Here is a 23,945-nt window from a genome sequence, read left to right as displayed (position 1 = left end):
TGGTGCGGCTGAGTTCGTGGGGGAGGGGCGGCTCGGGCGCCGCGCGGCCTTGTGGGGCTTGTAGTCCGCAAGCGCGGCCCCGGCGCCCCGCGCGTCTCCCCGGCCGCCACCGGGCTCGGGACGCCATGGCTGCGTCGCCGCCGGCCGCCGCGGACGCCACCCCCTCGCCCCCGCCGCCCGCCGCGGCTCACGACTCTCCGGGCGGGCCGGCGGAGCGGAGCGAGGCCGCCGCGCGCGAGTGCGAGGACCGGTAGGCGCGGCGCGGCCCGGCGGGCGGGGAGGGAGGGAGGGGGGGGGCTCCCCGCGCCGCCGGCTGCCGCTGCGGCCCCCGCCACCTCCACCCTCCACGGCTGAACGCCCGGTGTGCCCGGGCCGCCGCCGGCCCTCCCCGCTCCCCCCCGCCGCCCTCCCCGCTCCCCCCGCCGCCCTCCCCGCTCCCCCCGCCCCCTCCCCGCTCCCCCCGCCCCCTCCCCGCTCCCCCCGCCCCCTCCCCGCTCCCCCCGCCGCCCTCCCCGCTCCCCCCGCCCCCTCCCCGCTCCCCCCGCCCCCTCCCCGCTCCCCCCGCCCCCTCCCCGCTCCCCCCGCCCCCTCCCCGCTCCCCCCGCCACCCTCCCCGCTCCCCCCGCCCCCTCCCCGCTCCCCCCGCCCCCTCCCCGCTCCCCCCGCCCCCTCCCCGCTCCCCCCGCCCCCTCCCCGCTCCCCCCGCCGCCCTCCCCGCTCCCCCCGCCCCCTCCCCGCTCCCCCCGCCCCCTCCCCGCTCCCCCCGCCGCCCTCCTCGCTCCCCCCGCCGCCCTCCTCACTGCCCCCCTCCTCACTGCCCCCCTCCTCACTGCCCCCCCTCACGGGCCCTCCTCGCTCCCCCCCTCCTCACTGCCCCCCTCCTCACTGCCCCCCCTCACGGGCCCTCCTCGCTTCCCCCCTCCTCACTGCCCCCCTCCTCACTGCCCCCCTCCTCACTGCCCCCCCTCACGGGCCCTCCTCGCTCCCCCCCTCCTCACTGCCCCCCTCCTCACTGCCCCCCTCACGGGCCCTCCTCGCTCCCCCCCTCCTCACTGCCCCCCTCCTCACTGCCCCCCTCACGGGCCCTCCTCGCTTCCCCCCTCCTCACTGCCCCCCTCCTCACTGCCCCCCCTCACGGGCCCTCCTCGCTCCCCCCACCCCCGCTCCCCCCACCGCCCTCCTCGCTTCCCCCCTCCTCATTGCCCCCCTCCTCACGGGCCCTCCGCTCCCCCCCTCTTCGCTCCCCCTCCTCGCTTCCCCCCCTCGGGCCTCCTCATCCCCGGCCGCCTCTCAGCACGTCCTCTCCGTGAGGGGTGGGAGGTGGACAGGCAGCTAGTGCGTCTGAGGCCAGACGACGGACATGGCCCCTGTAGGACGGGAACACCTGGGTCGCCATCCCGAGTGGGTGGCCTCGACCCTGAACAGGCCGGCCGGTTGTGTGCTCGGCCCGCCCTCGGGGTCCAGCCCGCCCCTGCCCATCTGCGCCAGGGGTTTGGTTCTAGGGGTGAGCTAACGTCGTCGTGCCTCCCGACCGTCCCGCGAGGGGCTGGGCCTGCCTGCGCCGCGCCTCCGCGCCGGGGCGGGGCGTGGGCGTGGCCGAGCCGCCGGGGCGGGCGGGGCCGAGCCGCCGGGGCGTGACCGCCAGGGTGGGCGTGGCCGAGCCGCCGGGGCGGGGCTGCCGGGGTGGGCGGGGCCGAGCCGCCGGGGCGGGGCCGCAGGGGTGGGTGGCCGCCGGGGTGGGCGGGGCCGAGCCGCCGGGGCGGGGCCGCAGGGGTGGGTGGCCGCCGGGGTGGGCGTGGCCGGGCCGCCGGGGTGGGCGGGGCCCGCGGGGCGGGGCCAGGCTCGGGGCGGGGCCAGGCTCGGGGCTGCGCGGGCGGCTCTTCCGGGTCTGGCGCGCGCGGGCGGCCGCTCCGCGCCCCTCGCCGCGCTCCTGTAAGGTTTTCAAACGCCCAAGGCAGCTTTTGGGTCTCCAGCCTGGAGTCGGCCGCCGCCGGGCCGGGCTCGCCCTGCTGCTCCGGGCGCTCCGCTGTCGCCGTCCCGCGCTGGCTGGCTGCGGCAAGGTGGAGGCCGCGCTTGCCCAGCCGGTGCCGCACCGCTTCCAGGCAGCGCCGGCTCCTCCCTGGGCATCGGTCCCAGACCCAGCTTTGAATCAGGCTGCCCCTCCCTCCGGCTTCTCTCCGAGGAGCTCGGCTTTGTGTGGGCTCCGGGGGGGCTGAGCGCTGAGGGCCGCGGTTCGAAGCCAGCCCGGGCAGGAAAGTCCTTGAGACTTAACTCCAGTGACCCACCGGAAGACCGGAAGTGGCGCTGCGGCTCCAGTGATAGCGCTCGCCTGGAGCTGAAGAGCGCAGGGACAGCGCCCAGGCCCAGAGTTCAGGCCCCACGACCGACCAGAAAAGAAAAGAAAAAGCATGAGACAGAGCGGCCCTGGGCCCCGGGGCCGGGGGCGAGGCCGGGAGAGAGGCGGCGGGCGGCCAGGCGGCGAGCTTTCCCCTCCACAGTCCCCGGGGTGGACATTTGATTCTGGTTTTTCGGGCCTCGGGCTGTGTGCCAGGCCTCTGTGTCATCACCCGTGGTCTTTTATTACCGGTGAGGCACTGCTACAAGTCTCCCGCTTTTTTGGTGGGATGCGGGTCTGTCCCTAGCCTATGTGTTGTGTACCCAGTGGGCCAGCGGTGGCAAGATAGTGGGGTGGAGGGGCCAGAGCCCCACTCCACATTGCTCTGCAGGACTGGCCAGCAGAGAGCGAAGCCTGAGCCGGGTGCTTGTCTGCGGAGACGACTAGGCCACCCCCACCCCGAGGAAACTGCAGCGCAGGATGCACAGTTAGGGGAAGTAGGGCAGGACTGATGGGCTGGAGGCAGGGGGTTCTTTGGGGGAGTAGACTAGCTGCACACTTGGACTCAGACCTCCCTTTTCAGGGCTGGTGATGTGGCTGCCCAAGAATCTTGGTTTTTACCCATAGGTCTGGCCAGTGGAAGTGAGGACCGAGCAGGACAGGCTCAGCAGCCTGAGTCCCCACTCTTCTCAGACAGTAAGCTGCTAAGTCAGTAAACTGATTTCCTGGAGCTCCAACTCGGCACCCTGCCCAGGACAGCTTAAACTTACCTGAGGGCTGGGAAGGTGGCTCAGTGGTAGAGAGCTCTTGCCTTGCGTGCATGAGACCCTGGGTTCCATTCCTCAGCACCACATAAGCAAAAAGAAAAAAGCCAGAAGTGGCGCTGTGGCTCAAGTGGTAGAGCGCTAGCCTTGAGCTGAAGAGCTGAGAAACAGCGCCCAGGCCCAGAGTTCAGCCCCACGACCGGACCCAAAAAGAAACAAAAACAAACCAACAAACTTCCCTGAGTGTGGGCCAGGTCCTGCCAGTGCTAGAGTGAAGACAGCCCTTGAGGGTGGGATCCAATAGGACTCGCTTTTGGGGACATCTGGGGTTAGGCCTGCCTGGCTCAGGGGCCTCTGGAGGGGAAGCACCCAGTTACCTGTGGCCAGGGGAGGGTGTCTCCAGGGCCGCTCCCAGGAGCGGCTCTTTCACCTGCTTGAGGCCTGTGTAGATCCTCCCTTTTCCCCCGTCTCAGTGCTGGAAGCCAGCCGGCCGTCCCCCCACTCTGGAGGAAGGTGTGGGGCCAGCAGAACCCTCTGGGCAAGTCCCGTTCGTCAGCTGATCCTCCAGGCTGGGGAGAGGGAGGTGGCGGCTGTGTCCTTGCTGATGCTAAGCACTTAAGTGGGCAAAAGGACCTCCCAGGGACTGGGGGGAGGGGAGGGCAGTTATTCTCGGACGTGGGGAGGGTAGAGTTTCAGGTTTGTTTATGCTGTTGGAGGTACCCTGTGGCCAAGGGTGGGATGCCGGCTCAGCGCTGACAGAGTATCTGGCCAGCAGGGTCCTCAGATCCCCTGTTCTGTGTCTGGGGTGGGCAGGGACACCTGTGCTTTTTCCTGGGAATCCAAGGAGCTAGGGTGCTGAGCATGCCAGCCTGCACACAGGAGGGCAGCGCACACTGACTGCTGGCTGGCCTGGGGTTGTGCAGGCCACAGAGTTGCTGCTATTAATATCTGGAGTAGAAGCTTCAGCTGAGTGATCCTCTTAGGCCTATGGTCTTGGCCTCTGAAGCTGACAGTGAGTGTGTTTCCTTGCTGCGTTTGGACTTCTGGGGCCTCCAGCTATTGTGCCCCCTCCGGCTCGTGGAGGCTGCCTCTGCGAGGGGTGGAGGGCAGTGCTTTACCTGCAGGGCTGCCTGTAGGCGTGTTCCCTCCCATGGAGGGCCAGCTCAGTTGGCTGGAGCTCCTGGGCTGTTCTTGGGGGTGGCTGTGGGTCTGAGGTAGTAATACCCACCCTAACTGCCAACGCCTAGGCCACACACACCTGGGCCCCACTGCTGTCAGGAAAACCCACCTCTGGGACCTCTGGGCCCTCAGCCATGAGCAGCCCCCCAGCTTACCCTGGCATCAGGATCTCGGGGTGCTGGACCCTTGGAGCAGAAGGCAGGTGAGTTGCATCAGAGTCCTGCTGATAAGAATCCACTCCCACAGAGAGCTGCCACTCGACCTCGGTGCATTCTGCATGTCTGTGGGTATCAGGAAACAAACAGGCTGGCGGGCACTCTGGAGAGTTGTGCAGAGCTTGGGCTGCAGGCGTGGCTTAGGCTGGGGCTGTGGGTGATAAGGGTTTCTTATATCTGTGGTGACTCTATCCTTTTCTTTGAGATTCTTTTCTGGACAGGAGTACCCTTGTTCATCTGTAGAAATAAGCTCCTTTGAAAGTTTTGATAGTGTATGGTCCTAGTAAACACGGGGAGGAAAGCCCTTAGATACCTAACAGTAAAAAAGAAAAAAAGGAATAAGAAATAAGATCCTTTGTATAACTTTCTCCATTCAAGGAGTACCTTTGTTGAAAAGTCGGGTGGGGCTTTGTCCCTGGCTTCAAGAGGCAAAGACTAATTTGGGGGAAGGCAGTGGAGCTGCATTTGGTGCAGTCAGACCCAGGCTGGTGGTTTAGCCCCCATTACAAGGGAGGTGTGGGCCGGCAGAGTTCTGGCAAAGCCCTCCCCGTCTGCTTGTGCCTGAGCACCCTTCTCAACAGAAGGGTTTGCACTAGGTTAAGCACTAGGTTAAGAGCCTCAAGAAAAGCCTGTGGCTGGGCACTGGTGGCTCACACCTGTCATCCTATTTCAGTTTGAAGCCAGCCAGAGCAGGAAAGTGTAAGACTTTTTTTTGTTTTTGTTTTTGTTCAGTTGTAGGACTTGAGCTCAGGCCAGGATGCTGTCCCTTTGCTTTTTTGCTCAAGTCTGGTGCTCTAGTCCTTTGAGCCATAGCGCCACTTCTGGTTTTCTGGCGGTTAATTGGAAATAAATAGTTTCAAGGCTTTCCTGCTTGGGCTGGCATTGAACTGATCCTTAGAGCTCAGCCTCCTGAATATCTAGCTACCAGTGCCCAGCTTTCTGTGAGACTCTTATCTTGAATTAAGCACCAAAAAAAAAAAAAAAGCCAGAATGGAGCTGTGACTCAAGTGGTAGAACACTAACCTTGAGCAAAAAGAAGCTCAGGGACAGTGCCCAGGCCAGCACACACACAAACACACACACAATCTGTGCTAGTGTTCATGGGGGACCTTAAGGCTCCCAGGGAACCCTGTATGGTAAAGCCCAAGGGAAACAGGGACAGCTCCGGTTCCCTCCCGTGTCTGTGTTGTCCCTGCGTCTGTTACCACTGGGAGTCCCCGGCCTCCCAGGACAGCCTGCGAGTTTCTGTCAGGAAGTTAGAGGTTCAAGGCAGAGGACAGTTTCCTTTGGATCGTGAGTGCAGCACGGAGAGGAGGCAAACAGCTGGTTTGTGTTCTCTGCCTGCTCTGGCCTCCAGAGCTGCTGGCTCTGCCATCATCTTGCTGTTGCTAAGCCCAGGCTGGGCCACAGGCTCCACCCACTCTGCAGAGCTCTGGGCGCCTGGCTGTCACCACTGGGAGCAGCAGCCCTGGAGCCAGCCTCACAGACCCGTTTGTTTACTGTGGATGGATTAGTGTACCTAGGTAAGCACTCATCTGCCCTCTGTCCTGGGATCTGGGGACATCTAGGCAGGCCTAAGCAGGAGTATGGGAGGTAGCCAGCCCTTCAGGAAGCTCTTTACATCCTGGCCTATTTCTCTCACATACTGTCCAGCAACAATGCTGTGGGTACTTGCTCCCATCTGAGTGCAGGGTCCCCACTTAGCTGTCTCTGTACTGATTGTCTTATTTGTGCTCAGCCTCAGTGCCAACAGCTCTGGAGCCACAGACAGCTAATGAGTCCCTCTGCTTACTCCCAAGCTCTCCCGGTGACGGATGATGTAGCAACAGGTGGGCCTGGCTTCCTTTCCCCCAAGGACGAGTTCCCATGTTTTTTCAATCAGATGCAGATGGGCCAAGCTGTGTCCACATGTATGTGTCTGAGGATTGCCAGGTTGACTTGTTGCAGGTTAGGCTTCCACTTTTTTCTTTTTGTTGCTGTTGTTTTGCTTTTCCTGTCCTGGGGTTTGAACTCAGTGTCTGGGCATTGTCCTTGAGCCTCTAACTGCTTGAGCCACTTCCAGCTTTTTCTGAGTAGCCTATTGGAAATAAGAGCCTCACAGACTTTTCTGCCCAGGCTGGCTGCGAACCACAGTCCTCAGATCTCAGTCTCTGGAGTAGCTAGGATTACAGGCATGAACCACCTGGCAGGCTTCCTGGCTTGGGTTCCTCCCTGCTGAGCTCTAGGAGTACCTACACACTTAAGTGTTCCCAAGCTGGAGACGTTTAAGCTATTCTGAAAACCGGAAGAAGCTTGCCCAGGACCACCTTCTAGGCCACCCTGCTAAAAGAGTGAGAGGTCGCATCTCATCAGACCCTGACATCCCAACTGTCACAGGAAGCATGAATCCCTCCTGGCCAGGGGATAAAGTAATCACAGAAGGCCAGGCACCAGTAGCTCACATCTATAACCCTAACTATTCAGGAGATTGAAGTCTGAAGATTGTGGTTCAGTCTGGGCAGGAGTTAGCCACCAAAAAGTCAGAAGTGGACCTGTGGCTCAAGTAGAGCATAAAAGCTCAGAACCAGCACAAAAACATAAAACAAATTGAGGGACAGCCCCAGGCCCTGTGTACTGGCACCAAAATTAATAAAAGAAAAAAAGAAAAAGCAGAAGGGCTCAAGATGTGATAGAGTGCAAGGGTCTCAGTTCAGACACTAGCACTGTCCACAAGAAAAGCGTGTAAGTACATCCAGGCTGTGTTCTAGTGCATAGTTGTCCTCTGCTGTGGCCTGACCTGCGACAGCCCCTGGAGATGGGAGGGGTGACGGCAGGATGAACTTCCCAGCAGGACCCAGGGTTAGGGGTTTGTGTTTTGTTTTGAGACAGGACCTTATCTTATATCCCAGGTTTACCTTAAATTCACTGTGTAGCCCAGGCAGGTCTCAAACTCATAAGCTTTGCCTCAGCCTCTTGAATGCTGGAATCACAGGTGTTTGCTGTCATGCCCAGCTTCTGGCCTGGGGTTTGATGCTCAAGGGATTGTTGCCTGTAAGAAGTTCTAAAGGTAATGAGTCCCTTCCCAAGATTGGGAAATGTCTGCCCCCAGCTTTTCTGTGTGTGCACAGCTTGCTATCCAGGTGCACAGCTTCCATTTGTTTTGGCAGTGCTGGGAATCAAACCCCAGTCTTCTAATGCTGAGCCTCAGCTCCAGCCCTAGATGAGCATTCTGCTGCTGTTTACATACATGGAATCCTGTCTCCTTACAGTTTGCTTTTCTCACATAACTATGCTCCTGTTCTGCCCAGACCTGTAGATCTACCTCGTTCAGCTCAGGTGTACCTGGTATACCTGTAGATCTACTCGTTCAGCTCAGGTGTACCTGGTATACCTGTAGATCTACCTCATTCAGCTCAGGTGTACCTGGTATACCTGTAGATCTACCTCATTCAGCTCAGGTGTACCTGGTATACCTGTAGATCTACCTCGTTCAGCTCAGGTGTACCTGGTGCTTTGTGCAGTATTCCATCACTCATGGGACTCCAGGCCTTGCTGCTGCTGCTGGAAGGAACCCCAAAGATCTCATCCTGTACCACCAGCTTTTTTTTTTTTTTTTTTTTTTTTTTGCCAGTCCTGAGGCTTGAACTCAGAGCCTGGGCACTCTCCCTGAGCTTCTTTTGCTCAAGGCTAGCACTCTACCACTGAAGCCACTTCTGGCTCTTTCTGTTTCTGTGGTGCTGAGGAATTGAACCCAGGGTGTCAATGCATGCAAGGCAAGCACTCTACCACTGAGCCACCTTCCCAGCCCCACAGGCTATTTTTATAGATAACCTTCCGTGCCCTGGGACTCTGTCCTGCGCGATCATCAGCGGTCCACATGGGTGGGCTGACTTGTCTGGCCACACCACTGACCTGAAATTCAGGTGGTTCTGGGATCATGTGACGGGGCCGGTTTGCTCCCTCTTAGGCAGGGGCCAGAGTCTCTTCAGCCTGTGCTCATCGCGATGGGGTCTGTACGCCACCCCCTCAGGCAGACCGCGGAGCTCCCCTCTGGGTTTTGAGGCTGTGGCCACAAATGGCACGCCACCGTGAGGGCCCCAGGGGCCAGGTGGGGTGCGGGGTAGGTAAGGGTGCCTCCTCGGTTCCACGTTTCCTTCGTGGCCTCGGTGATGCTTCTCCATGCCAGCCCCCAGGGTCAGCTTCCCAAGCAGCCCAGGCTGGTGGCATTTGCAGGTTGCTGATGGTGTCCATCTTGGGCCCTCCCATCCTGTCTGTCCTGTTCCCTGACAGTCTGAGAGGCCAGGCAAGAACACAGCCTTGCACACGGCCTTTCTGTCGCTGGCGTCTGGCCTGCACACCGCTCTCCACCTCTCAAGGTGCCTGGCCCATGGGGTGACAGGACCAGACTGCTAGCGCGTACTGAGCTGAGGGGGAGAAAGAAACAGTCCTCCGTGGACCCTGTCCCTGAGTGCCTGCTTGCCTCTGGGAGCGGAGAGGAGCCGATGCTGTGGCAGTGCGTCCTGGTGTCCCCTGTTGCTGCTTGCTGTGGACAGACGGCCCAAGGCTCTGTCTGCCCCACGCCCGCCCTTGCCATGGGCTGCGGCCGACGTCGTGCGCGGGTCGTCATGCTCCTGCCTGCCCCCCTTGAGTGTGGTCTTGCCGGCAGCTGAGGTTGATGCTCAGTGTCCCTCTCTGCAGTGGCAACACAGGGTCCTTGGACAGACTCCTGCCGCCCGTTGGCACCGGGCGCTCGCCCAGGAAGCGTACCACCAGCCAGTGCAAGTCTGAGCCACCCCTGCTGCGCACCAGCAAACGTACCATCTACACGGCTGGACGGCCGCCCTGGTACAATGAGCACGGCACACAGTCCAAGGAGGCCTTTGCCATCGGTGAGAGTGGCGCCGGCAGGGCATGCCCGTGCGGCCAGCCCAGCTGCTCCTAACCACGGGCCTCCGCTCACCTGACAGGCCTGGGCGGGGGCAGTGCCTCTGGGAAGACCACCGTGGCCCGGATGATCATCGAGGCCTTGGACGTGCCCTGGGTGGTTCTGCTGTCCATGGACTCCTTCTACAAGGTGAGGCTCCTCAGTGCCCCAGAGGGCCCTCTTCCCTCTGCTCCCCATACCCCCGTGGTTCAGGCCTGCCTACAGTCCCACTGCCCCCAGGTCCTGACACAGCAGCAGCAGGAGCAGGCTGCTCGCAACAACTTCAACTTTGATCACCCTGATGCCTTCGACTTCAACCTCATCATCTCCACCCTCAAGAAGCTGAAGCAGGGCAGAAGTGTGCAAGTGCCCATCTATGACTTTACCACTCACAGCCGGAAAAAGGACTGGGTAGGCCTAGGGCCGGGGGCCGGACGGGGCAGCAGAGGCATAAGCTGGGCATTGACACTTTCTAGGTTCCTTTGCAGAAAACGCTGTACGGTGCAAATGTCATCATATTTGAGGGTATCATGGCCTTTGCTGACAAGACGCTGTTGGAGGTGAGAGCCTGCAGGGGGTAGGAGCCACCTCGATGCAGCTCCCCACTGGCTCACCCCAAGGCCTCCAAGCTGCGTCCCCAGAGCCCCAGGGCCTCCGAGCGAGTCCCACGCAGGTGCCCCGGGCATGGGGAGTGCTGCTGGCAGAGTGGGGGGTGGCTGCGGAGACCACGGTTCCTGTTTCCTCCCTCTGGAGCCGGTTTACAGCTGTTGTGCTCTTGTTATTCTCGTTCCTTGCTGAGGGCTGTACGTTAGGGCGGTTCACCTTGCACCCCCCCCCCCCCCCACAGAGTGAAGCCCGAAGCCCCTCTGTGCACACAACTGCCACGTGTCACCCGAGTGCCGGTCAGACCGGGTTCACCAAGCCCCTGCTCCCCATGTTTTGGGAGCTACATTAGGTGGTCACAGGAATACCATACTGCCCAGCCCAGGTCCTGTCTGATTCCTCAGGGCCCACGGCTCCGCACACCACTGCAAACCACAGCAGCTGGCCCTGGGTCACACTGGGTGCCAGGCTCCTCGGCCATCTGACTGCCCTCCGGCCTAGGCCTCAGCCCTGTCCCTGTCCCTGTGCAGCTCCTGGACATGAAGATCTTTGTGGACACAGACTCTGACGTCCGCCTGGTGCGGCGCCTGCGCCGGGACATCAGCGAGCGAGGCCGTGACATCGAAGGTGTCATCAAGCAGTACAACAAGTTTGTCAAGCCCGCCTTTGACCAGTATATCCAGCCCACCATGCGTCTGGCAGACATTGTGGTGCCCAGAGGTAAGCCTACCGGGCGGCCAGGCCCCTGCCTTGGGGTGGGGCGGACGGATACCTGAGCATCTGAGTGTCCCTCCTCTCTGCCCCTCCAGGGAGTGGGAACACAGTGGCCATCGACTTGATTGTGCAGCATGTGCACAGCCAGCTGGAGGAGGTGAGCTGCCCGGCAGTGCCCGGGGCCCTGGAGTCCCCCGCTGCTGTTTCCTCTCCCCTTCCAGCAGCTTGCTCACCTTCCCCCCACCCCCTTCACTCTCCCCTGCAGCCACCAGCCTCTGACTGCCCTAGGCCTGCACTCTGGGCCAGTCCCAGCCCTTTGTGATGGGCCGGGTCCAGGTGCTTGGCCCTGGCTGGAGGACTCCTCCCTGCAATGGTCCAGCCAGAGGCAGGCGCTGTGGGGAGGGTGCGCTCCCCTGTCCATGGCTCTGTGGGGAGGGTGTGCTCCCCTGTCCATGGCTCTGTGGGGAGGGTGTGCTCCCCTGTCCATGGCTCTGTGGGGAGGGTGTGCTCCCTGTCCATGGCTCTGTGGGAGGGTGTGCTCCCCTGTCTGTGCTCTGTGGGGAGGGTGTGCTCCCCTGTCCATGGCTCTGTGGGGAGGGTGTGCTCCCTGTCTGTGCTCTGTGGGGAGGGTGTGCTCCCTGTCCATGGCTCTGTGGGGAGGGTGTGCTCCCTGTCTGTGCTCTGTGGGGAGGGTGTGCTCCCTGTCCATGGCTCTGTGGGGAGGGTGTGCTCCCTGTCCATGGCTCTGTGGGGAGGGTGTGCTCCCTGTCCATGGCTCTGTGGGAGGGTGTGCTCCCTGTCCATGGCTCTGTGGGGAGGGTGTGCTCCCTGTCCATGGCTCTGTGGGGAGGGTGTGCTCCCTGTCTGTGCTCTGTGGGGAGGGTGTGCTCCCCTGTCTGTGCTCTGTGGGGGAGGGTGTGCTCCCTGTCCATGGCTCTGTGGGGAGGGTGTGCTCCCTGTCTGTGCTCTGTGGGGAGGGTGTGCTCCCTGTCTGTGCTCTGTGGGGAGGGTGTGCTCCCCTGTCTGTGCTCTGTGGGGAGGGTGTGCTCCCTGTCCATGGCTCTGTGGGGAGGGTGTGCTCCCTGTCCATGGCTCTGTGGGGAGGGTGTGCTCCCTGTCCATGGCTCTGTGGGAGGGTGTGCTCCCTGTCCATGGCTCTGTGGGGAGGGTGTGCTCCCTGTCCATGGCTCTGTGGGGAGGGTGTGCTCCCTGTCTGTGCTCTGTGGGGAGGGTGTGCTCCCCTGTCTGTGCTCTGTGGGGGAGGGTGTGCTCCCTGTCCATGGCTCTGTGGGGAGGGTGTGCTCCCTGTCTGTGCTCTGTGGGGAGGGTGTGCTCCCTGTCTGTGCTCTGTGGGGAGGGTGTGCTCCCCTGTCTGTGCTCTGTGGGGGAGGGTGTGCTCCCTGTCCATGGCTCTGTGGGGAGGGTGTGCTCCCCTGTCCATGGCTCTGTGGGGAGGGTGTGCTCCCTGTCTGTGCTCTGTGGGGAGGGTGTGCTCCCCTGTCTGTGCTCTGTGGGGAGGGTGTGCTCCCTGTCCATGGCTCTGTGGGGAGGGTGTGCTCCCTGTCTGTGCTCTGTGGGGAGGGTGTGCTCCCTGTCTGTGCTCTGTGGGGAGGGTGTGCTCCCTGTCCATGGCTCTGTGGGGAGGGTGTGCTCCCTGTCTGTGCTCTGTGGGGAGGGTGTGCTCCCTGTCTGTGCTGTGGGGAGGGTGTGCTCCCTGTCTGTGCTCTGTGGGGAGGGTGTGCTCCCTGTCCATGGCTCTGTGGGGAGGGTGTGCTCCCTGTCTGTGCTCTGTGGGGAGGGTGTGCTCCCCTGTCTGTGCTCTGTGGGGAGGGTGTGCTCCCTGTCTGTGCTCTGTGGGGAGGGTGTGCTTCTGTCTGGCTTTCCATGGAAGGAGTGCTCCCTGGGCATCCCTTTGGGAATGATGAGGATGATGCTCTGTCCATTGGCCTAGGCCTGTAGTTTCAGGGCTGAGTCCCACACCCAGCATGGGCCCCACAGCAGGCATTCTGCAGCCGAGTCTTAGAGTCTGTCGCAGACCTAATAGAGTGCTAGAGGCCCAGATCCTGCAGAGTGTAGCTAAGAGGTTCTGGCTCTTCCCAGACTGGAACAACAGGTTCTAACCCAGGCAGTCTTCATAATAAAGGGCCTTAGAAACTCACCGCCTCCCACTACTGGCGGCCACCTGAGCCTTTTCCCCATGGGGCTGTGGTGTGTCTGCTCCCGGGCGGGTGGGGTGGCCTGGCCACTGCCCCGGTCACTGATACGTCACCCATTCCCTTGTGTCTCCCTGTGTTGCTGCCACAGCGTGAACTCAGCGTCAGGTAAGACTTCCGCAGCCGTCTGCACAGATGGAGGCATTTCCACCATCCTCATGGAGCCCTGGGCTGGCTCTCCTCAGCCAGGCGGCCCGCAGCTCCCAGTCCCCAGACAGACCCGCAGGGCGGGGTGCCAGGGTCTGGGTCTGCCTCCGGCCGGCTGGGCTCCAGATGTGGCGGCCCAGGCTGGCCCTGGCTCCTCCCTCCCTGCCCAGCCCTGCGGTGCCCAGGCGGTGCCCAGGCGGGAGCAGCAGCAGGGGTCCCTCTGGCTGGAGTTGGTCTGGGGAGGGTGCGGTCAGCACCATGGGTCCGCCCTGCTCCCGAGCTGGGCCACGCGTGGGCGCCCGTGTGCCCCCAGGGCCATCTTTACCAGGCTGCCTCACTTCCCCACCACTGACCGCTGGGCACCGCAGGGCTCGGTCAGGGCCTCCCAAGGAAAGTGTCCAGGTGTAGCCAGCTCCGCTTTCCATTCTGGGGTCAGCCGAAGAGTCCAGGACGTTGCTGGTGTTAGGAGGGGGCTGCTGCCGGGTGGCCGGTGTGCCACCCCTCACCTCTGAGTGCCAAGGCTGGTGCCTGGCCTCCGCTTCTTCGCAGGAACTCTGCTGCTGCCCCAACTAAGTGTTCTTCTCTTTGTTCTTTTCCTCTTTGTAAACCCGTTTCCTGCCTTGTTCCCTCCCTGAACACGCTCTTCACCTGGCGAGCAGAGGAAGCTGCGTTGGGATATGTGAGCAGAGCGCGCTCTGGTTGTGCCGCGCTGTGTGCCACCCCCTCCCGCACTGCCCCTCCCCTCCCGTCCTCCCCTCCCCTCCCATCCTCCCCTCCCCTCCTCCTACTCTCCCCTCCTTCCCTGCCCCTTCCCACCTCCTTCCCCTCTTCCTGCTGCCCCTCCCTGCCCCTTCCCCTCTTCCCGCTGCCCCTTCCCACCTCCTTCCCCTCTTCTCGCTGCCCCTCCCTGCCCCTTCCCCTCTTCCCGCTGCCCTCCCTACCCACCGTGGCCCCTCCTGCTCCTCGCACCTCACCTCGCACACGTCCTCCCTCCCGGCCCCTGAGCTGGGCTGTGGGTGGGGCAGGTGCATCAGCGCCAGCCAGCCTTGCCAGCTCTCCAGATAGGGACTGAGCTCTCTGGGAGATTGGCCGGAGCAGGGCTCCGCCCCAGGGGTTGACAGCACTGCCCACCCCCACTGTTTGTCTCCCTTCCTCTCTGTCTGGCCCTCTGCTTCCTCTGAGCCAGGGAGGGCCCCTGGAGCCCCCTCCTCCCGGGGCCGGCGCAGCGGCCATGCTAGCACCTCACCTTTGCCTGGAGCTAAGACGGGGCTTTTCCAGCGAGGTTAACCGTGGCCAGGCAGCCCGCTCTCACCCTGCACACCCCGCTGCCCCCACACCTGCCCCCCAGTGCGGGGTGCAGCTGTCCTGTGGGGAAGAGCAGGGCTCTGGGCAAGATGCCCCCTGGGTGAGTCGCCCTGACCGGTTCATTCCCCAGGGCTGCGCTGGCTTCCGCACATCAGTGCCACCCGCTTCCCCAGACACTGAGTGTCCTCAAGAGCACACCCCAGGTGCGCGGCATGCACACCATCATCAGGTGAGCCTCTGCCCGGGGCGGGCCTTCTCTTGGAGCCCACGCGCTTCTAAGCACGCTCCCTCTCCAGGGACAAGGAGACCAGCCGGGATGAATTCATCTTCTATTCCAAGAGACTGATGAGGCTGCTTATCGAGCACGCACTCTCCTTCCTGCCCTTCCAGGTGCCGTGGGGCGGGGCTGCGGGTGGGCTGGGCGTCTGCCCAGGGCCCACTAACACTCCCCCCTGTGCGTAGGACTGTGTGGTGCAGACCCCGCAGGGGCAGGACTATGCGGGCAAGTGCTATGCAGGGAAGCAGGTAAGCCGGGGCTGGAGGTCAGGCAGGGTCTGGGGAGGACGAGTCCCCGGTCTTGCTCAGCCTCCCCCTCCTCCCAGATCACCGGGGTGTCTATCCTGCGCGCTGGGGAGACAATGGAGCCTGCGCTGCGTGCTGTGTGTAAAGATGTGCGCATCGGCACCATCCTCATCCAGACCAACCAGCTCACAGGGGAGCCCGAGGTGCTGGGGGTGGGCCGGGGCAGTGTGGGGCAGCGGCCCAGGGAGGGGCTGGGGGCCCTGGGAGCCCGACAGGTGGGCATAGCCTAGTCTGGCCCCCGCAGCTCCACTACCTGAGGCTGCCCAAGGACATCAGTGAGGACCATGTGATCCTGATGGACTGCACCGTGTCCACAGGTGCTGCGGCCATGATGGCTGTGCGTGTGCTCCTGGTAAGTGGGCTGCAGACGGCCACGGTGCCGCGCGCGCGCTCCACGGTGCCGCGCGCGCTCCACGGTGCCCTCCACGGTGCCGCGCGCGCTCCACGGTGCCCTCCACGGTGCCGCGCGCGCTCCACGGTGCCCTCCACGGTGCCGCGCGTGCGCTCCACGGTGCCCTCCACGATGCCGCGCGTGCTCCACGGTGCCGCGCGCGCTCCACGGTGCCGCGCGTGTTCCACGGTGCCGCGTGTGCGCTCCACGGTGCTGCGCGTGCTCCACGGTGCCGCGCGTGCTCCACGGTGCCCTCCACGGTGCCGCGCGCGCTCCACGGTGCCGCGCGCGCTCCACGGTGCCACGCGCGCGCTCCATGGTGCCCTCCACGGTGCCGCGTGTGCTCCACGGTGTCGCGCGCGTTCCACGGTGCCGCGCGCGCTCCACGGTGCCGCGCGCGCTCCACGGTGCCGCGCGTGCGCTCCACGGTGCCCTCCACGGTGCCGCGTGTGCTCCACGGTGCCGCGTGTGCTCCACGGTGCCGCGCGTGCTCCACGGTGCCCTCCACGTTGCCGCGCGTGCGCTCCACGGTGCCCTCCACGGTGCCGCGTGTGCTCCACGGTGCCGCGTGTGCTCCACGGTGCCGCGCGCGCTCCACGGTGCCGCGTGTGCTCCACGGTGCCGCGTGTGCTCCACGGTGCCGCGCGTGCTCCACGGTGCCCTCCACGGTGCCGCGCGTGCGCTCCACGGTGCCCTCCACGGTGCCGCGTGTGCTCCACGGTGCCGCGCGTGCTCCACGGTGCCGCGTGCGCTCCACGGTGCCCTCCACGGTGCCGCGCGTGCGCTCCACGGTGCCCTCCACGGTGCCGCGCGTGCGCTCCACGGTGCCCTCCACGGTGCCGCGCGTGCGCTCCACGGTGCCGCGCGTGCGCTCCACGGTGCCGCGCGTGCGCTCCACGGTGCCGCGCGTGCTCTCCACGGTGCCGCGCATGCGCTCCACGGTGCCCTCCACGGTGCCGCGCGTGGGCTCCCGGTGGGTGGCCTGGGTGGGCTGCAGGCGGCCCCTGTGGAGGTGGGGCTTACTTGATCCTTGTGCTGGGCAGGACCATGATGTGCCTGAGGACAAGATCTTCCTGCTGTCCCTGCTCATGGCGGAAATGGGTGTGCACTCGGTGGCCTACGCCTTCCCCCGGGTGAGGATCATCACAACCGCGGTGGACAAGCGGGTCAATGACCTTTTTCGAATCATCCCAGGCATCGGTAAGGCGCTTGGCCCTTCTGTGGGTCGTGGGGGCGGGGCTGGTGGTCCCTGGAGACCCCAACCACACTGGGCTGCCTCTTTCTCCAGGGAACTTCGGCGATCGCTACTTTGGGACAGATGCGGTCCCTGAGGGCAGTGACGAGGAGGAGGCAGCCTGCACTGGTTAGCACCCAGGCTGGCCTCGGCCGCCTCCTGTCCTGTGGATGGTTAAGAAGATGCTACCAATAAAGCTTGATTTACACATTCATAAAGCAAAGCTTCAGAAAGTAAAGATGTGACTGGTCAGCTGGGTTGCAGCGTGCTCTCCCCAGGAGTTAGGCTGCCCCAGTCTCACCCACCTCCACCCTGGCGCCCAGCAGGACTGCATGCTCCCGCTGTCCTCCCTGAAGAAGTTAGGATTCATTGCCAGATGGACATGAGGGCAGAACTGGGCCTAACAGGGCCTTCCTTTGCTAGACGGAGACCCTAACCACCTGACCTGGACCCAGGGGTCCACGCAGGGGCCTCTCTGACCCCTCCACAGCCACGTGTGTCATCAAGGGACTGCGCAGAAGCCAGGGCTGCTGTTGATAGAGGAGCTGAGCGGTTGCAGGAGGCACAGCTGCTGTTGTGGGCCAAGTGTTGAGAGTCTGGCTCCCCATGTGTAGCCCTGCCTTTGCCGCTGACTCCAGAGGTGCAGCCTGCCTCAGGTGGCTCACACCGTACCCAGGCTGTGTGGATGGCAAGGGGGCTGGGCCCTCCTGCCTGCCTCGGCTCACTGGGGGGGATGGGAAGCTGCCGTGTGCTGCCCGAGCCTCTGTCAGGCTGTCTGCGGGGTGGCCAGGCACTGGTGTCACACCCGAAGCAGGGTTGTCTCCAGGCCCCATGAGAGGGCCTTTTCCCATGCCTTCAAGACCCCATCCGTGGAGTCACTGACCTGCAGACAGGGTCATTCACTCCAGTCTTCCCTATGAGGAATGGGGGAAATGAATTAGGAGCTGAACAGGGGTCAGGTTATGGACTCCTCAGCCAGAGGGATTGTCTCCCAGAAGACAAAACCACATGCACACACAGTCTGCCTGCAGCGTACCACACACCACAGACAGACGTATCGAGTGTACACGGTAAGGCTCAGGGCTGGAAGGAATGGGCCCAGTGGCTTAGTCCCTCAGCATAAGTACTCTTTTTCTCCTTCCTGAAGCACAGAGGCAGAAGGCTTGGGCCTGAAGTCCTGCTTCACCCCGTGAAGACCAGGGTGCTGCTGGGAAGTCTCTCCATTAGGGGGTGGCCTGGGGCCTGCTGGCGTTCGGAAGTGACCAGGATTCAGCTCCCAGCTTCCAGCCAAGCTCAGCACAGCTGCTGCCATGACGAGGCTTGAAGCTAAATTTGGTCCTTATGCTGCCTTCTGGGTTCCGGGGTTCCCCTAGGCCCAGTGCAGGCCAAAGGGTGAGACGCCCCTGGGCTGAGGGAAGCCAAGTGCAGTGAACAGAAACCAAGCTGCAGACGGCCTGAGTTCCAGGGGCTGTGTGGCAAGCTGACGCAGCCCCAGCGCTCTGTGCATTCGTCCAGACAGTCGGGGCGAGGCCCCCGAGAAGCCCACCTGCTCTGGCTAGCAGCTGCACACAGGCGGTGCCTCCAGGTGTCTGCAGGGCATCTCCGGTTTGTCAGCCTGCGAGGTGCCGGCCTGCCCAGCACAGCTGGTCCATGGTGTGGATGGGAGCCTTGGTGGGAGGGTGGGGGGGGGGGGCTGAGGTGCTGGGAACCTTGGAGTGACACAGTGCTAAAAGGTACACGTGCCTGCCACCCTGACGGGGTCACGCATGCTGGGGGTGTGGTGGCCTGGGGTAAGCTAGGGAAGGCCCTGCTGAAGATGGCCAGACCAGCCCTGGGGAAGGCTGTTCTGGATGAAACACTGGCTAGGCTAGGACAGTTTTTCCCACCAGGCAGGAAGTGAGGTAGCCAGAGGGCCTTTTAGATTGGCGGGTTGTAAGCAAGTTTATGGGGAGCACGTGAATGCTGGCCTGGCTGCGTTTGGGTCAGGAGAGCAAGAACAGGGCAGCCCCACGAGGGTCTGGAAGGGTCGGGAGCCATGGCAACTCCAGAGGTGACGTCCAGGCTGGCAGCCTGGACTTGAGGCCTGGGTCGCATGCCAACAACCTTCCAGCTTAGGGCTTTGACTTGCAATGTCTAGTTCCAGTACAACCACACCCAAGCAGTGCCCTGGAGCTGGCCGGGCGGGGGGGGGGGGGGGGGGGGGGGGGAGGGGGAGAGAGGGAGCGCCTGTCCCTGACAAACAGGCCAGTAAGGAAGTCCGTGGGTCTATCCACTGGCACGTGCTCACCCCACTCCCTCCAGGTTTGCCAGTGGCCCTCCAGATCCTGCTGTGCCCCTCTCCTCCGAGAGGGTGTTGCCCTGGTCAAATGAGCAAGCGCTCATGGGGCACTGTGTTCCTGGACGGGACCGTGGTTCACCCAGCAGACCTGACAGCCAAACCCTGGTTCCTCTGGGTCAGGATGGCTTCTCTTGTGCTAATACCTTTTTTTCCTTTTGTGTGCCAGTTTTGGGGCTTGAACTCAGGGCCTGGGTGCTGTCCCTGCGCTCTTCAGCTCAAGGCAAACGCTCTACTGCTTGTGCCACAGCACCACTTCCAGTTTTCTGGGGGTTTACTGGAGATAAGAATCTCACGAACTTTCCTGCCTGGGCTGGCTTTGAACCGAGATCCTCAAATCTCAACCTCCTGAGTAGCTAGGATGACAGGTGTGAGCCACCAACGCTCGGCTCCTGGGCTGGCTTTGAACTGCAGTCTTCAGATCTCAGCCTCCTGAGTAGCTTACAGGTGTGAGCCACCAGCAAGAGCCCTCCCCGAGTATCACGCCTGCTGCCTTCCCAGTGTGTGGACTGGCCCCCAGGGTACACAAGCTCTCAGGCAGGTGCGTGGGGTCCCGCAGGACACAGGACCCGTCACTTAAATCTAGAGAAGGAGAACAGAGACCCAAGACACAGGGGCTGGAGCTAGTGTGGCAGCATGTCCCGGCCAGTGCTCTACGCAAGGCGGTGGGCTGGGCCACTGGTAGCCCCAGCTGCTCTGGGCGAGCTGCAGTGGTCACTGCTCCCGGAGACACACGGGCTGGCCCAATGTGGAAGCTGGGCTATGTTGGTGGCCTCTGCCCTCCGGCTGTGCTGCTCCATCAGGGGAAAGCGTCCAGGCACACGTAAGCTCAGGCGCTGACTTACAGCCGCCCTCACCGTTTCTGTGCTGCACCCATCTATTCAAACTGGAACTGGAACCAGGGAGGACAATCCCTACTGGGCAGAGTGAGTACTAGAGCACCAGGGAAGTTTCTGGAAGCCAAGGCAGGTGCGAGTTGGTCATGGTCAGCCAAGTGGATGGAAGAACAGGATGAGTCGGCTGACCAGCAGTGTGGCCCCAGGCTCACAGACGCTGTGGCTGTAGGGGAACATACTTACCCACGCAAGCCCAAACATGCTCCAAGCTTCCTTTTGCTTATGAGCTTCATTAGTTAGCAGATTCCTTTCCTTACTCCCATCTTGGTATCTAGAGGATAGAAGTGAGCAGGCGCTGGTGGCTCACACCTGTAATCCTACCTACTCAGGAGGCTGCGCTCAGAAGATCACAGCTCAAAGCCAGCCTGGGCAGCCAAGTCCATGAAACTCTTTTTGCCAATCAATCACCAAAGGGGCGGAAGCGAGGCTGCTAAGGGTCAGTGCCTCGGCAGACCAGACAGGAGGGAAGCGAGACTCTGGCTCCCAGGGGACCTAGGGGCGGCAGAGGTGCTATCTACCCCACGACAAGAATCACTGAAAATGGATTTCTGCAGGAACGTCAAGTAGGAGGCACACACCTGATCTGCAGTGAAAACATTTATTTTACAGTAGCTATCTTTATTGTTGGTCAACATTCGGACACAGGAGATGGAGGTCACCATGCGGAATCATCACAGCCTGTCGCGCGGCCCTTGGACTGCACGGGGGTCAGGCCAGCCTGGGATCGGACAGCAGCCCACACCATGTCCTCAGACTCCTACTGGGGTTAAGCCAGCGCACGGATGGCTGCTTTCCATGCACTTTTTAATTCTTACAGTTTCTATACTTCAGTGTAAACCTGCTCTTCCCACTGCGAGTGGCACACTGCCTGAAAGTCACCAAATGTAAGGCGCTCCAACCAGTCCCTCCCTAGAGAGGGTACCCCTGGGCCTGGCCCCTCCTGGCACACACAGCAAAGAGCTCACGGCTAAAAGCCGCCCTTCAGATGCGCCGTCACTGATTGTGTCTGGTGTTTGGAAAACTGTTTTTCATGTTTCAAGGGAGGAAGAGCTAGTTCCCTAGATTTCCCAAACCTGCAGCCCTGGGCGTGAGCTGAGGAAGAACCAGGGCCTTCCCTTCCCCACGCCTTCCACTCAGCCCTGCCAGGAGCCCGATTCTGATGAATGTCTCGCAGACAAACCCTGGTCCGGGTTTTGCCTGAACCAGAGCCCTTGTCTCTATCCAACTGGCCAAGAAACCACAGGCTGTCTTAGAGCCAACTTTTATTGTACTTGTTGATTCACCACTGGACAGCAGCACAACAGGCCTGCCGCATGATATATACATATACACATATGTACACACAGACACACAGCACAGCCCCACTCCGCGTGTGGCGACACACACGTGCTTGTGAGGACCGTGAAGACGTAGCTCTGTCAATCCCACAGGGTGGTTTATAACCAAAACAACAGAAACAGGCCAGTCAGTCCTGGGCTGCCTGGACCCACAGCTCAGAGCGCTAAGGAAGGAATGGGATCAGCCACTTGTTGCTCTCCCGCGGCAGGAACTCGGACAGTCGGCGGCGGAGGACGGACAGGACCCACCCAGGTTTTGCCACAGTGCCTGGAACCTCCAGGGACAGCGCCTGTGCTGGCACCGCGCTCTCTCCAGACCAGCCACGACAGGGCGACTGCTCCCCTACCGGAGGCTCCCTGGAAAGACCGCCATGGCTCAGCAGGACACCTGCAAGAGTCACAGCTGCTCTGATTCCGGGGCAAACGCAGCAACCAACAATGGAGGTGCCGCTTCTGACAGCCACAGCAAGTACTCGCTCCTTTTTCTAACAGGTTCCCACTGCGTTTTAGCTGCATTCACGGAGTATCACAGGACTAGGAAGGCTCATAAACACTGAGCAGTAGTAATATCTAAAGCCACTTTAAAATAGAGCAAAGCCAAAGGGAGACAAGACCACATCACTGAGTGCAACAGAAGTCCAGGTGCCAGCAGCTGAGGGACGGCGCGGAGCTCTCTCCCACACGCCTCCTGCAGGGCAGTGCCTGATACACTGCACAGGTCTTCGTGCACAGACCCCAGCAATGCTTTGGCACTGCACTGCCCAAGAGGCACGCCTATTTCAGCTACCAGCATAAGCATCTGGGGGCGGGGCAGGGCAGGAGCAATGGCCAACCCGATTGGCTAGTACTTAGACAGGAAAAGGCTCAGGCTAACCCAAGATTGGCCAGTTTTGCTTATGATAGAAAACAAAACCAGGGGGATCTTAAAGACAAACAGTAAAATCCTGCAGAGGGTGTGCCTGAGGGCTGGGTACAGGGCCCTGGGCCAGCATCCAGTCACCAGGAGCGGGGGCCGTGGATGACAACCACTGTCATCTTCAGCACTGTCCTATTTGAGTTTTCCAAATTTCACATGATTCAGGATTTTTGCTTTTCTTTTCCTTTTCCAGTCTTGGGGCTTGACTTGCCTGGCTGCCGTCCCCAAGTGTTTGCTCAAGGCTAGCACTCTGCCACATGAGCCACAGCTCCACTTCCAGCCTTTTTTTTTTTTTTGGGGGGGGGGGGAGGGTTGTGGAGATAAGTCTCAGATTTTCCTGCCTAGGCTGGCTTCAAACGTCTATCCTCACATCTGTCTCCTGAGTAGCTAAGATTATTTAGGTGAGCCCCTGGCACCCAGCTCATGATTAGTTTCACAAACCCCACCCAACACTGGGGTCCAGCCCCTGCCCTCCACACAGCGCTGGGCACAGAGCACCCTCTCCTCAGGACCATGCATCCCAGTGCCAGCTGGCGGTGCTCTACCCCTCCTCTGTACTGTGCACTGGTTCTTGGCTGAGGGAAGGCCATTGAGGCTGGCCGGCAGAGCCACCTGTTGCTGGATTTGCACACCACACAGTCTGCTACCTTAAGTCCTCCTTTTCCAGCATGAATCCAACAACGGATTTATGTGCCACCTTGCCTTGCCAGAGGTCTGATGTAAACAGATGACTTCTAATTCCAATCTAGCACCGTCCCCTTCTGACACAGACCTGCAGAAGGCCAGCTCACCAAACCCTGACAGGTTCTCTCGACCACTACCAAGTTTGTTCTCATGTCACAGTCCCTTCTTCCAATTTCCTGTCAAGCTGACCTGCCTACACCCTACACAGGTCCTGGTATGCCAGTGTGAGGTCGGGGGGGGGGGGGGGGGGGGAGTGTGGTAGTTCATCTGGGCCATACAGCCTCCACAGGAGCCTTCTCATTCTTCACCACCAATGAAAATGCACAAGACAGTCAGAAGCAGGCTTCAGAAAGTTTCTGCAGGAGCCTGGTGCACCAAATACAGAGAACCGCTTGGGGCGTGGGGTGGTTCTGAACCCTGGCCAGCACGGGCACTGTACGCTCACTTCCTCGGAAGCTTGGGGCACCGCACACGGGTCTGGGACATAAACCAGGCAGGGGTTCACAAAAGGGCTCTGGAGCCCAGTCCTGGCCTCGCAGACTGGCTGGCTGAGGCACCAGTGGCGCTCTCCTGGGAGCCATGCCCTCTGAGCCTTGGCCACCTTCTTTCAGGAACCCAATGTCCAGCTCTGCCTGGGGCATGAACAACGGGCAGGGGAGGGGGAGGAGAGGACAGTGGGTGGCCAGGGCTCTGGCAAGCACAGTGTGAAGGCAGGGGAGGAGGGAACAGAGGCAGTCAGGTAGTGAGGGTCTGTCAAGCCCAGCATGGCGGACCATGGCTGGGAACTCATCCTGCCCATCCCAGCCGGACTGACAGACCCCTGCCTGAACCTGGAGACGGGGGCTGCCATTCGTGGTTCTTGCAAGTTCAAAAAGACTTGAAAGATCATTGGGCTTGAAGGAATGTGGAGAGGAGGACTGGGGGAGAGGGGAGAGACTGTGGACAGTCAATCCAGCTCTTGGTCAGCAAAGTGCAGGAACAGTGGAGAGACCCAGGCGGAAACACAGGCAGACAGACAGACAGACACTTTCAGAAGGGGCAACCCCCTCTTCCATGGCAGACCTCTCAGCACAGTGCTGTGCAAACTGCCCAATGACCAACGCTGGCACTGCCTGTAAGGACGTGGCCCGGAAATGAGATCAAAGTCCATCTCAGGACACCACTCACTGTGGAGGAGACACCTGTCTCCAGC

At 61.7% G+C, this 23,945-nt stretch overlaps 1 protein-coding gene across 2 annotated transcripts; it reads left to right on the top strand.

The window, feature by feature from the left end:
* Positions 1 to 97: 97 nt before the first annotated feature.
* Positions 98 to 16,797, top strand: Uckl1 (uridine-cytidine kinase 1 like 1). 2 transcript variants are annotated; one of them, XM_042672293.1, is made up of 15 exons: positions 98 to 250; positions 9,171 to 9,361; positions 9,440 to 9,546; positions 9,637 to 9,807; positions 9,885 to 9,956; positions 10,530 to 10,719; positions 10,809 to 10,870; positions 13,018 to 13,034; positions 14,509 to 14,607; positions 14,675 to 14,768; positions 14,841 to 14,903; positions 14,981 to 15,103; positions 15,205 to 15,312; positions 16,395 to 16,551; positions 16,640 to 16,797. In XM_042672293.1, the coding sequence occupies exons 1-15, from the start codon at positions 126 to 128 to the stop codon at positions 16,717 to 16,719; spliced, it is 1,659 nt and encodes a 552-aa protein (XP_042528227.1). In that variant the 5' UTR covers positions 98 to 125; the 3' UTR covers positions 16,720 to 16,797. The 2 variants fall into 2 exon arrangements, with proteins under 2 accessions (XP_042528227.1, XP_042528228.1); XM_042672294.1 differs by lacking the exon at positions 98 to 250 and adding an exon at positions 4,398 to 4,480.
* The last annotated feature ends 7,148 nt before the right edge of the window (positions 16,798 to 23,945 follow it).

This window comes from Dipodomys spectabilis, unplaced genomic scaffold (genome assembly GCF_019054845.1).
Source record: "Dipodomys spectabilis isolate Male_0828 unplaced genomic scaffold, ASM1905484v1 ptg000692l, whole genome shotgun sequence".
NCBI lineage: Eukaryota > Metazoa > Chordata > Mammalia > Rodentia > Heteromyidae > Dipodomys > Dipodomys spectabilis.
Note: the sequence above shows the minus strand (reverse complement) of the source record. Positions and strands in the feature narration are given on the sequence as shown.